Below are 13754 nucleotides of genomic sequence, written 5' to 3' on the forward strand. Positions count from 1 at the left end.
TTACTTTTTTATCTACTTAAATCAAAAGTAATAAATTTATGACTATTTACAGTTCTAAGTGCACCACCACATTAACATAATATAATCCTATCAACATTAAAGTAAATTCAACAGCAAGCTCTTCATTAATCATTCTGGTTTCCTGCAGCTTCAACACATTTTTAAATCTCTCTTTTCTCTTATGCGTAATGTTGAATTTATTTATTCTTGTTTCCTCTCCTTTCTGCTCTTTCTTTCTTCCTCTGTTTCTAACAGTTCTCTGTGGCACCTGGGAAAGCCATGAGTTCCTGTGGAACAGAGGCTTTATGAAATACCATGATATCTCCAACAGAGCTATCACCATTATGTTTGCCTAAATTATTTAGCTGCACCAGGAAAAGACTCATATATATGAAAAAAAAAGTTCATTTGAAAAGCTTACATGGAAAAAAAAAGAAAAAAGAAAGTTGTAAAGTCAGTTAGATAATTAACGTCCCAGATAGTCTGTCTGTTTCAGTAATGTTTGCAGTTTCCTATTTTTCTCCTAAAATCATGATAGGTTTTATAAGAGACTTGCTCATTTCCTCTCTTGCCAGTCATGTAAATATTTTATGAGTTTGTAGTGAACAAATATGGTAGTTGGTATTACAACAGAGAAAAAGACATAATGTCTGCTGAAAATAAAAAGCAACATATTTAAAGATGAATGAGGAACTAAAATTATGTCAACTTTCTCCTGACAACTAGAGAGATGGAACTTCAATAAAATATTGGAGTACATACTAAGGTTAAGCTTAATGTGACTCATAATTTACTCTTAATTACTTAGTAATTACTTTCTGCAAAGATAGACATTCATCATAATCATGTTGACATGCATGGACACATAATACATATAATCCCATGGACCCTCTAAAGTCAGGGGGTGTCCCTTATTCAGAATAAACATGGGAAAACATCCCACATATTGAAATGCTGTAATACCTGCCATATTTCATATTTGTCTGAATTTCGTTACCCAAATAAGTACATGTAACAACCTGCAGTTACTGCTCCATTACTCTTTTAAGTGAATTACTAGTCTTTTATAGGTATACATTAATTTATTATTGACCACAACTTTAAGAAAGCAAGTTACACTTTATTCTTATAAACTTCCATATTGACAAAGATTTTGACTTGACTAACATTTTATTTTATGTTTAAGGATGTATTTATGACGAAGGACACCTTCATAGAGCTTCGTGGACACAAGACACTATGGTGCTGTGTTATGACAATTAGTCAGTCAGATTGATGAGTCACTCCTTTCCCATTTATTTGTCTTGTTTCAAAGCTCTACACACTCCGATATCTCAGGGACTAGGCACCAACACCAACTACCATCTTTAGAAGAAAAAAACATAATCACAATTGCTCTCATGACATTCTCTCTTAACTCTTGTGTCCCCTGTTGTTATATTATTTAATGTATTAATCTCTGAAATAGATATAAAAGACTTAAAAGATAGAAAAATACTCTATAGTACTTTCCCTATTTTACAGAGGAAAAACTGATATGTATATTTAAAAAAAAGCATCTTCATGTAAAAAATCTATGAAGGTATATATAAATATATGTATGCATGTTTTGTGTGTGTGTGTGTGTGTGTGTGTGTGTGTGTGTACCTACAAATATATATATAAATTTAACTTGAACTCATGCTCACGTTCAAGCCTATCTCATTTGCCTGTGCTGTCTACTGCTGATAAGAAAATGCAGTGATGCTAGCCAGTAACTTGTGAATTGAAGTTGTATACCCTACTTTTTGGCTTTGCATTTCACCTCAAAATCACTTTCTTGCTCTTGGTCCCTACCCTGACTTAGTGTCGTGCTGCAGAAGAGAGTGCACTGCAAATCACAGAGAAGCTCTCTTATTTCTCTGGAACCTGTTTGGACAGTATGACAGGAGTACTGTACTGTGGGGGCTATATGGGCACAAGAGGGCTATCTTTGTAGCAGCTGGTGAATGCTCTACCCACAACCCAATGGAGGCAATGTTGAAGACTTAACCAGAGAATCTTACAGCATTCTTCTAGTGTGTAAGCTAGATCTCTTTCTGTTAGAAATAAATGTTTGTGGAACAGGATAAGGATAAGGAAGAATCCTAGAGGGCATGTAATTCTTTTCCAAGTAGGAGAATGGGCTATAAAAAGAGATGAGAAATATATTAATATGGATACCACCAGAAAAACACGCTGGTTAATCAGCATGTGGAAGAAGATTTTCAGGACACAAAATTCAGGGATATGTAGAAAATGAATGCTGATATGTGGAAACTCCTGGCAGTTATCCAAAGTCAACATTAACAAAAAAAAGCCAACTAGTAGAAAAGCCAAATAAAGATAAGAAATAGCCTGTTTTAAAACCAAACATGTGACTGTGACAAATCCCACAGCTTCTCTCACAAAGACAATCCGGTATTGACTCTCCTTGGGAGGTGAACCTGACAGTGAGCTCCTGGGGCTGTTTTGCATCTTAAGGTATCCTCTGCGGTCAGGCACACCTGTGCCATGATCCAGGAATCAAAATGTGGTGAATATGCTTCTCTGTATACTCTAAAAAGAGAGTAACAGGGTGTGTGCACTTGCAAAAGAGAAAGTTTCTTCATGATCAATCTCTGCATAAACTTCCAGCAATCTCTCCACAAATCATGTCCCTTGCTTCCCACTCTGCAGGGGGCCCTGTGGTATCTGGTTCAAATTACTGACTGATATGCAGAGGAAGACATAAAATGGAATTCGGGATCAAAAAGAAAGCATGATTGCTGTTTATTGTGAAGTCAAAATACGCCTGGTGACATACCCTTTTGCTCCCATTGCAGTTCTTCTGGGTCTTTGGCTAGTCAAATGCAACTTAGTTGTCAAATTCCAGGTGCCCATAATTTCCAAGATCTCATCAGTCTCAGAAATTCTGAGGTCTCATCAGCCTCATCCTCTTCTGCAAATTGTGTTTCTAAATGATAATCACACCTTCAAAGTGAAAACAAAAATACAACACTGAGGAGAGGTTTCCTCAGTATAGTGAGCTCAGTCCTCCATATTCGAAAGTCCAGGAACAAGCAACCCCAAGAGAGGATATGGAATGAGTGAAGTTTTGCAGAGCTTTTGGCTAATTGTCATACTTGATCTAGAATGGTGACATGAGGCCAGCTACCATTGGCAGTTTTATCAATTAGGACAGTTACCAGGCAGGTAGCAGGACAACAACAGCCAATCAAGTTATTGTTCTACTAAAATTTCTCACAACTCTGCAACTTTCATAGCCATACCAGAACAGTCTTTTCATTACCCTTCAAACACAAAGCCACTTAGGGCACAGATACTGGCAAATTTCTCATACAAAGACATGAACTCAAAATAATCTAGATCAATTTGAACCACTAGTACTGATAAAAACATTCCCATCAGTACACTAACCCAGTCCGCTTTAGGGTATATGTTACCCAGTCCAGTCTTAGATATGTGTAGGGAGCATTATTGTATGAAATACTTCTCGCTCAGACTTGACTCCTGCTATCAAATGCCTGCTCAACAAGCAGGCTTGCTCTATTTGCTGTTGTTCTCAGAACAGAAACAGACAGAGATAGTGCCTTAACAGGCTGGCTTTCAAACAGCAAAGATGAAGTAGCTCCTCTCCTCCTTTCTTCTGCTGCTTGTCCATTCTGGCACTATTGGATCCCTGGAAGTCTAATATTCATCTGAATACTCACCTGTTCTTAAACCTTAAGAGCAGCAGTGTCAAAGCTCCTGACTCCCCAAAGCACACAGGAATCTTTAGGACTCCGAAATGGAGGAGCAGGAAAGGGAGCTTGGCAAGGTAGACTCCAGGCAATGACAGAGCTGCTACCTGAGCTTGCTCATTTGATCATATGCCAACCAGGAGGCATATTCCTGCACAGCCTGCTCTGCTCCTTTAGGAGACAGCACAGTAGAAAAATAGTCACCAATATCTTGAGCACATCAGTAAATTAGTGCAGAGAGACAGAGAGTAGGAAGACTTCTTAGAGGTGGAAGCTGGCAGGAGGACACCTTCAAGAACTGTAATTCCTCCATAATACCAAAGATGGTTTGACTCTTAGTGAATTGTTTTTTGAATGCTGCTCTTGATGAGTAATTTATACTTCAGCTTTGATTTCTGGAACAGCATTCAGCACTTTCTTTGATTATTTCAGAATTAATTAAAGATAAGAATTCCCCACATTGACTTTCAGACCCTGTCTGTTAAGTTCACATCCTTGACTTGTTTATCTGTAGATATCATTTTATTGGTCTATGTGCTTAGACAAAATGTAAGCTTGTTTACTCGCCCCGATGAAATCTGCTTGGCCTATACTGAGCTCAAACACACTTTCATTCTCCATATTTCCTGTCCTTTAGACAGTGATGTAGCCTATGTTATTTTGACTTCTGTTAACACTTTTCAGTGATGCCAAGAAAAACACCTACAAGCTTTACTTCTGTTATCACTGTGACCTAAGAGTATTCATAGCGTGAAAAGATTAAAGTCTGTAAAAGTTGTCTATTAGCCCTCACCTCTCTGAACTTCTCAGGGAGCTTTTTGTGTCTGCAGAATATGCAGCAAGAGACTGTACAGGCACCATGGGAGGCATACGAGAGGGAGAAAGAAGGCCTTATTGAAGAAGCAAAAATTGTTTGGATACTAGTCAGCATCTGTCTTCATGAAAGGAAGTTTATCTGAAAGACCTGGGGCCTCTGCTGGTAAAGCATTTCACCAGAACATATGAAACCATATTACAATGTGGGAATGAATGGGAAAAAGGGTAGGGGAAGGAATCACTGCTTAAAGACATCCTGGAAATGGGACAGGAAAAGAATGAAAAAGATATGAAAGGGAGCAACACTCCAGGGCAGAAAGCCTCAGCTGTGACTCATGGGAATGCTGTAGTTGGACAATACAGGTGCAAACAGCCGTTCAGTCCTATTTCTTGACTTATTTATTGGGAACTGCACTCGTTGCCTGTTGCATCAGCTAGCTAACCTAGGGGAGCTTGATAGCCCATGTCTTGAAGAAGCTGTGGTGGGCTGCTGGCTATGATTTTGCATGTACTTGTATGCTGATACAGAGATGATAATGCAGCATTTTAAACCTTGAGATGAACTATTTGAACATCTCTGTAGTAATCCTTCAGGACTGGATGTGCGCGTGAGGCTGTTTTTGTCTAAGTAGGAAACACAGCCCGCATAATAGCAGGTATATGCCATCACCAATCACCCATACTACATCACAAAAACTCTTTTTTTCATGCAAGATCTTTGAAAATTTTAACCTGGCCAGGATTACATGGCACTGATTTAGAATAAGGATAAAGCAGAGGACAAAAAAGTCCTTAGCTAGCTACTTCCTGATGTGCCTGGCTTGTGCACAGTATAGATAACTTTGAGCTTGATCTCCTGCTCCTAATTACACTCCTTACACATTTTTCTAGAAGTGTGATAGCAGACAGCATAGCAGCAGCTGGTTGAGGTCATGATGGTGCAATCAAATCAGGAGAAGCATTACTGTGAGAAGGGCCTGTTATGGCAGAATACAAAAATATGTGAGATAATATTGGGCCTCAGTTTTCCCTGTCAAAGTTCAGTGTGAACACCACATGTAAAGTAGAACAACAGTGTGATGGTACTTGATCAGCCTGAACCCAAAAGTAGATATTGCCCATAAAAGAGCATTCCTAATTATGACCACACAGAAAGTCTGTGGTAGAGTATAGCTGTCTACGTTACAGAGCTATAGCCTGCTTGGTCTTGTTTGTAAACAGGTTGCAGATTTCAAAATTGACTTTTTTCTATTTGATGTTATATCAAATGAGTCATCTTTCACACTTTTTAAAATAAATTAATAACTGTAAAAAAAAAAAGTCAGAGAAAGAAAAGAGAAGTCAGAATAATCACCACTGTAGACTTTGACTCTTCCTTGAGATAGGACAGAAAAAGGTTTGGAACATTTTTACTCTTGTGGATTTAGAAATGTATTGTGAGCCATGAGATATGCTTTAACATCCAGATATTTGGATACTATCAGAAGAATCTATTCCTGTCTTTCTCTTTATAGTAGTTCTATTTTCTTTTTTTGTTAGAACTGCTGTTGAATGCAGCATATTCTCATAAACAATCTTTGTATAGCAAACCATGCCACAAGATATTGAAAGATGTCTCTCATTTTAACATCTCTGATTCCATTTGCTAAAGTGCAACTGTATTCTGCTTTACTGTACCTTACTTTATGAAATTTGCAGGTCTTTAGTTTACTTTAGGCATTGTGAAAATGTGGGAAGTGTCTGAAAAAATTTTAGAACTTTTCATCCACATTTCTTATTGCTATGGCCTTATTTTTGTGCCATAAATGGAAAATAAATAACTTTCCACATATAAGACAGCAGCAATATTGCTGGTTTCAAACATTCTGTCTTCTCTTTAATGGCTCTTTGAACATCAATTGATATTAACAAATATTTGAATAAGGAAAATTTATTTTGTTCTCAAGCTGCTTTTATAGCTTTTCCACCAATACTAATTACTCATGCATAATTTTGTCAATTACTGTTAAACAAAGAATAGAAAATGTGGCAATTAGACAAAGCTTTCTTCCTAATGTTATTAAACATAATCAGTCCCTTATCTATATTGTAAAACTGAATAGCAAAATATTTACCAACCAACTTGATGTTTATGAATTATTTAACTCCAGTGCCCATACAATAAGACAATGTTTAAGGTCACTGCAGAATCAGCAGAAAAGACTGTGAAAGAAACTAAGAATAATGTTGCTGTCCATTTGAATTAGGATACTTAAAAATTAGGAAAACAGATTTTCAAAGGAGCCTTCACTAAATGAGAGGAGTGTTCAACAAAACTAGCTCAAAGCTATTGTCATCAGTATGAAGCTGTGCCCTTGGTGGTAATGAGGTTAATGATGTACCCACCAATATTGATGCAGAGGATGGCAAAGTGAATAAGACTGAGAAAATCAACAGTGAAGTAGAAAATATACCTAAACAAAGAGATACAGCTAAAAGAGATTATTTAAGAGTCATGTTGAATCTGTACAATTTTTTGGAATGAGACTATTCATTATTCATTTCTCTGTATCAACACCTTTAAATACTTAATATGAATAAATTTAATATAAAGATTCCAATCTTTAATGGAAACTTAAACCAATATTTTTGTAGACAGATTATGCCTGTTATCCTCTCGCTCCCACTACACACTGATGTTCGTGTAGCAGACAAGATCTGTAAGTTCTTAGAGTGATACATTAAGGCTTCTGCTTTGTTCCTTTTCAGAGTAAATGAATCAGAGCTTAACATTTTTGTGATGTTAACATTTGACAATGTAATAATACTTTTCTTCTAAAGTATGTGCAAACCATAAAATATATGGTGGATGAAAAATAAATACTCTAATATGTTATTGATCCATTATACCCAGGAGACCTGACATGTAAGTAGCTGAGCACTTTCTAAATATGTAAGATCCATGTAGTAAAATCCCATTGGACTTAATCAAGATTTTGGCTCTTCTCCTCTTCTAGATGCAGCAAATCCTTTTACCTTCATGATCAGATAAGTTAAACTAGAATCTCCCTGTCTAAAGAGAGGAATTTATTGCTTTTACAGAAGTAATTTTCCCAGTTTTCTTTCAAAGTAAAGGTTGTTCTCTGCTGTTTATCTGCACTCTCCCAGTACTTCTCAATCTTGTGTGAGAATGAAGAACAGTCTAAACACTGTAAAATTAAAGTGGGCTCAAAATACAAACAATCTTACTACTATTCTCATTGCCTCTTTCTAGGGTAAAGAAATACTATAATAAAAATATCATGGTGTCCTCTCCATTCCCAAGTCTTGTGCATCTTGTGAAGTCTTGTGCTTCAGGATCATAGCCAAATATACTCCAAATCTATTATACATATGCAGCATATCATTTAAATTTATCTAGTCATTCTTACAGTCTCGTGATCCCAGGAAGAATACATCATAGTTTATTCTGAAGTATTCTAGAGACTCTTAGACTTCAATAGTTAAATATTTTTATTATTACTGTCTAAGAGAGATGGCCAGTCTATCAGAGTTCAGTTTCTGAAGTCAAAGAATCATAATTGTAAGGCTGTAAGAGAAATCGAAAAATCATGTAGTCCAGATCTCTCATGTTGTAGGATTAAGTTTAGTATGTTCAACATATGTTTGCTCTTAATAATCTGCAATTAAAGACATTCTAAAATCTCCATTTATGGCATTTTTGAGTGATTCTACCACCTTTCTGTTGAAAGATATTTCCAGCCAAAATATTACTCCTGTAGAGCCATCGTAATCAGAAGCTTAGAACATTATCAGTGAGAAAAGAACAGACCACACCAAAACAAAACTTTGTATGATAAGTACCTAATCAGTGACAATGATCTGTGTGCCTTTAAACCAAATGTAAACTCATGATTTGAATTAGGAATGGTTTCATGTAGTGTTCATTAAAACTATTTTATTTGTGCTATTATACTCTATTAAATCTGAGAAAGCACATTCAAAACAGGACTGATGTCTGATACACATGATAAATTTTCCTCTTCTTTAAGTTAAACAGAGGACTGTGGCGTGTGAAAGAGTTGGTAAGGTTTTAATACATGGCTAAGTATATTTACCACAAATACTTATATGTTTATGTAAATAATAATAAAGTTGAAGAAAAACATCACTTACAGTGAAAGATGAAGAGGATTTTGATGGTCTTTTATTCACACAGTATTTAATTTCACAATCTGAGGCTAGCCATAAATAAAATTGTACCAGATATGGGTTTTACTGTTCCTGAAAGTTCGTTGTGCCTGGGGAAAGGGACTGATGAGCAATATATCCTTCCAGATCACAGAATCATAGAATAACAGGATAATTCAGATTGGGAGGGACCTCACAAGGTCCCTAGTCCAACCTCCTTCCCAAAGCAGGGTCAGCTATGAGCTCAGTCCATATCCATTCAGGTCTTGACAACTTCCAAGGGTGATGACTGCACAAATTCTATGGACAAACAGTCCCATTACTTGACAGTCAGTGTTCATGGTGAGGATATGGCACACTTTTTATTTATTTTTAACATGCTCATATCCAGCTGTATCCTAAGAATACCTGATGACAGAACTGATGTGTTAGCTCATGTTACTTTGTTTTATGGCTGGAGCTGTATGGAGAGTTTGCAGATCCTTCACTATTTACTGCAGGAACAAAGGACAGGCTGTAGGCGTTCTCTACCCAACTACTTTCCATTTGTTCTCAACTTAGGCTTTGTTGTGTATAGCTGCAGCCAGCAGGCTGGTTGTGATGTTCTGGTAAGTTTTATTCACTTTACAAGTTACAGACTGATCATCCATGCTGAAAGTCACTGAAGTCAAGGAATGAGATTTTTAACTTGGCTCAGTATTTTTTGCAAAAAAAAAAAAAAAAAAAAAAAAAAATCTAGAGAATACAAGACTGGTATGAAATGATCCAGCAGGCTTGAATGACATGAGGAGATTTGCTTAAAAATTCTGTGATGACTAACGATTCTGATTGATAGAAGAATTTCTAGGCCTAGAGCTCTTCCTTTAGAAGAAATGGAGTGTCCTTATCAATTGGAATTTAAAAATGCATTACTTCCACATTCTGCTTCAAGGATCTTAGCATCTGTAGGGAATCTATGAGTATTCCAGTGTTAGGAACTCAATTGACTTGAGTGCATAAGATAAATTTCAGCTGAAAAAGACTAAAAATATGCTTTTCTGTCATCATCGAGATACCTATCATGTTTTAACTGGTTCAACCATCTGTTCTTCATCCATGAGTTGATTTCATCCAAGGACAAGGCTAACTTGATGGTACGTCTGTTCTTGTTTGTATTTCAATCTGAAACGTGTTACATTCATATTACTGATACTTGAGACCATATTACAGGACGAGTTCCTATTCCACTTTGGAATAGCTGTTGCCTGCTCTCGTAGACTGAATACTCAACAGTGTTTGGAGCACAGAAGGCACATTACTAGCACACATCTTTCAATTTGATTTAATCTGAAATGAATCCAATTTTGTGATTCAGAAACATTCTGTGAGGGGAATCAAAGTGTCCTAAGTGTGAAAGAATGGGAGGTTCACAGTAAAAGTGCACTCTGGATCCAAAACCAAAATGCTAATGAAGATGCATCCAAAATAGCTCTTGATTTTTTTTTTTTTTTTAATAAGCAAGGTACCTTACAGAATAAACTGCATTCAGACACTCCAGGAACTCTGCTGGATTAGATGTTCAATATAGAATTTAATAAAACATTGTGCCTAACTCAGACTTAACCAATATTAGAAAATATATAGGTGAACATAATTCAAAGACTGTATTTGGTGTATTAGTAAGATTTTCTGACATCAGAATAACAAAAAATGTAAAATGTACTCTTTAAGATTGAAGTAAACAACATTATGGAAGTCATATGCTACAGTTCTAGCTTTTAACATTAATAGATTCAGTATATAAAAAACTTCCAAGCATTATAACATAACATTATTGATATGCATCATTATAATATGCCTGCAGCACCACCAAAAAGCTGTATCAAAAAAAGCTGTGTTTTTGTCCTCTCCAACCTAGGGATTAATGCATTTGCACAGAACTCAATTTTAAATTAGGGGCTGCAAAATAAATAAAAAATGCCTCTGTTAATTGAATGCAAAAATTAGTTCATATTTCTTATGACTTCAAAAACTAGTAGGGGGTTTAATATATCCATTTGGTCTTCCACATTATTACTGCTCTGTAAGGCTTAGATACAAACTGAATTTAAATTATAACTTTTTAGTTCAATTAACAAAAGTATTGCTTCCATGATGTTTTTTTTTCCACTTGCTTCATTGCTCTTCTGTTCCAAAGAATGAATGAATCCTAAAAGCATTATTTCCCACAGAATTCTAACCTTTTATTATAATCCAGATAGCTGGTTGGTTAAGCTTAGTAGCAGAGCATAATTATGTTGATTCTTTTGGAAGGGATATTTAAACTTTGGAAATGAAGCACTGTTATGTGTATATACAAATAAAAAATTGGTTACAGTTCACATGAATTAACATGTTTCTTTCTTTGGATTAATTTAAACTAATATATCATTTAAATGTTTGTGGTTTTGCTTTACATTAACCTTTCCCACACTAACATTACCATAATGGGATGCATTATTCTTTCACTTTTTTGTACTTGGTTAAGTTAAATATGCTCTCTTTATCTCTCTGTTTCTGTTAATAAACCATTTACTGTATATCTCATCTTTGTATGGTATGCACAAGTTACATTTCAGAGCAGAAGCTTCTTAATGATTAACTGGTAAGTTATTTCATAAATTTTGCTCTTTATGCCTTTTGAGATCAGCTGTGAAAGTAAATCAAATTTCCAAGTTGAGAAGGAAACCATTTTGACTGTATATAGAAACATTCTTTAAGTCTTTTGCTTGTAATTATAAGTGCATCATTCTGCACTTTCAGCACAGACTCATGTCTGAAACAGAACTCTACATCTGAGTTGAAGAAAATGAAGGAAATGAAGGAAATATGGACCCAACTTTAAATATGATTTCTCATCTTTGCTCGAAGTATCACTTAATTTCACTTTTTTTTTTTTAACTCTTAGTGGAAGATTGGAATCAAGTGTGACAAGATTAGTTATCATAGATAGTTACGTCACTATACAATAAAAAAAGATCAGAAAGCTAGAGTGTACTGTTATTCACACTAACGTTAGCTTGATTCTAGAGAGGACTTACAGTTTTTTTCATTTTCATGGACCGATAAAACCCCCCAAACCTACCCTACGGACTTCTTTTTCTAAAGAAACAGAAAATTTTGTCAAGATGTATGAAGTAATCAGACAGCTGTAGTAAAGTTCTGTCAAATTTAGACAAAAAAGAATACCAATTTTGTATACATTATCCCATTAATGTGTCTTATCAGGTGCTACAACCATTGAAAAGTATGATCTCAGAACAAATATATGGATCCAGGCTGGAGTGATGAATGGCAGGAGGCTTCAGTTTGGTGTCGCTGTCATTGACGAAAAACTGTTTGTTATTGGAGGCCGGGATGGTTTAAAGACGTTAAACACTGTTGAATGCTACAATCCAAAGACGAAGGCTTGGACTGTGTTACCACCAATGTCAACACATAGGCATGGTTTAGGTAAGGAAAAAAGCTACCACGTTTTTCAGATATATAGTGTGTAATGCAAAACTCAGTATTTTTAACCATATTTTTTACCATAGCACTCTAAACAGTAACAGTAACTGCTTAAATTGTTCTTGTCAGTTTACTAAGAATATAAAGAAGCTTAAATGACTTTTTTATCATTTACCAAAATATTAACATTGAAAAAAAATAAAGAAAAGTCAGAAAAGCAAGAAAAGAAATCCTGAAGCTTACGCTGGTTGATCAGAAAATTCAGTTTTATTTTCACAGATTTTGAAAAAGGAAATCTTTTAAATGTCTTATTAAGCAATCAAAGTATTGTGTGTTTTCATTTATCTGGTATGATATGAAGCATGCTGATACACCATGTTAGTGATGGACTTTACAAAGTACAGATAGCAATGGTTTCAGCATGATTGATAGAGCACGTTTTCCTCTAGTCTGTTTCAAATAAGTTTTTTTTTATAGGGTGATCCATACCACTGTCAGCATTAAAATGCTGTGTTGTATCCCTCTTCTCCGGAGTGCTTCCTTTTTCCTTATTTTATGAATAGTCACAAGCTAAAAATTACCTGATTTTAGTGATCATATAGAGATAAACCTGATATCTGAACTCATTTTCATTGGTTTTCTTGATTTCCTAAATCCAAAAATGTAAATAAGAACTATTTTCCTTTTTTAAGCATTTATGAAATCTGACCTTTTAGACATCTACATCTAAGCTAATCATCTCCTCCCATTTATTGTCAATGGAGAGGAAAAATGCGTTTTGAAAGTATAATTCATGGTATCTATTTTAAATGTTTTCCTTAGAATGAAATGAGTTACACCCTGGAATGCTATCAGGCTATACATACATTCTTTTTCTCCTTTCATGCAAATTCCATATCAAGATAATGCCACAAATAAGGATAAAAAGGAATACAAGGACACCTGTTGTTATATATTAAAACTGTTTTAAATGAAAATATACTCATCCCATAATACTTAATATGGCATATTGTGAATAGTACATATTGACTATCCTGGGCACCAAGTCCCTGTTTACCACAAAATAATAGTAAAATATGACTAGCAACAGTGGAAACTGCCTCAACCATGACTTAACTGTAGATTAACGTGGTAGTTTAGCTTTCTTTTTTACTGAATTATTTAGCCTTTTTGTGTTGACACTTCCAGGAAATGTGCTAGCTATGTTGAAATCGTTGTTATGGTACTCATTTTCCTTCTCGGAAATGGCTGGAGACTACCAAACACTAGAAAATGAGCCCTGTCAGTAATCTCACTGTCTTTTATTTAAGTCATCAGATATCCCAACTACAATTTACCATTTTGCTGTTGCCGTTATCATCATCATCATCATCATCATCATCATCATCATCAATCATCATTATTATTATATTTTTTATATTTTTTTGGCTAAAAAGGCCAATTTGATTTACTCAGAGAAATATGCAGTAGTTTTGTTTTATTTTTGAAATTAAGCAAAACACGGTTGTATATATTCCTTTAAATAAAATGCATTTTTCT

At 35.2% G+C, this 13754-nt stretch overlaps 1 protein-coding gene across 1 annotated transcript in view; it reads left to right on the top strand.

The window, feature by feature from the left end:
• KLHL1 (kelch like family member 1) overlaps positions 1–13754 on the top strand; it is a 257056-nt gene that overhangs the window by 183256 nt on the left and 60046 nt on the right. Inside the window, exon 7 of the mRNA XM_026120882.2 lies at positions 11994–12218. Within this exon, the coding sequence (XP_025976667.2) occupies positions 11994–12218 (225 nt within the window). The remainder of the gene's footprint in view (positions 1–11993; positions 12219–13754) is intronic.

The sequence above is a fragment of the Dromaius novaehollandiae genome, chromosome 1, assembly GCF_036370855.1.
Source record: "Dromaius novaehollandiae isolate bDroNov1 chromosome 1, bDroNov1.hap1, whole genome shotgun sequence".
Taxonomy (NCBI): domain Eukaryota; kingdom Metazoa; phylum Chordata; class Aves; order Casuariiformes; family Dromaiidae; genus Dromaius; species Dromaius novaehollandiae.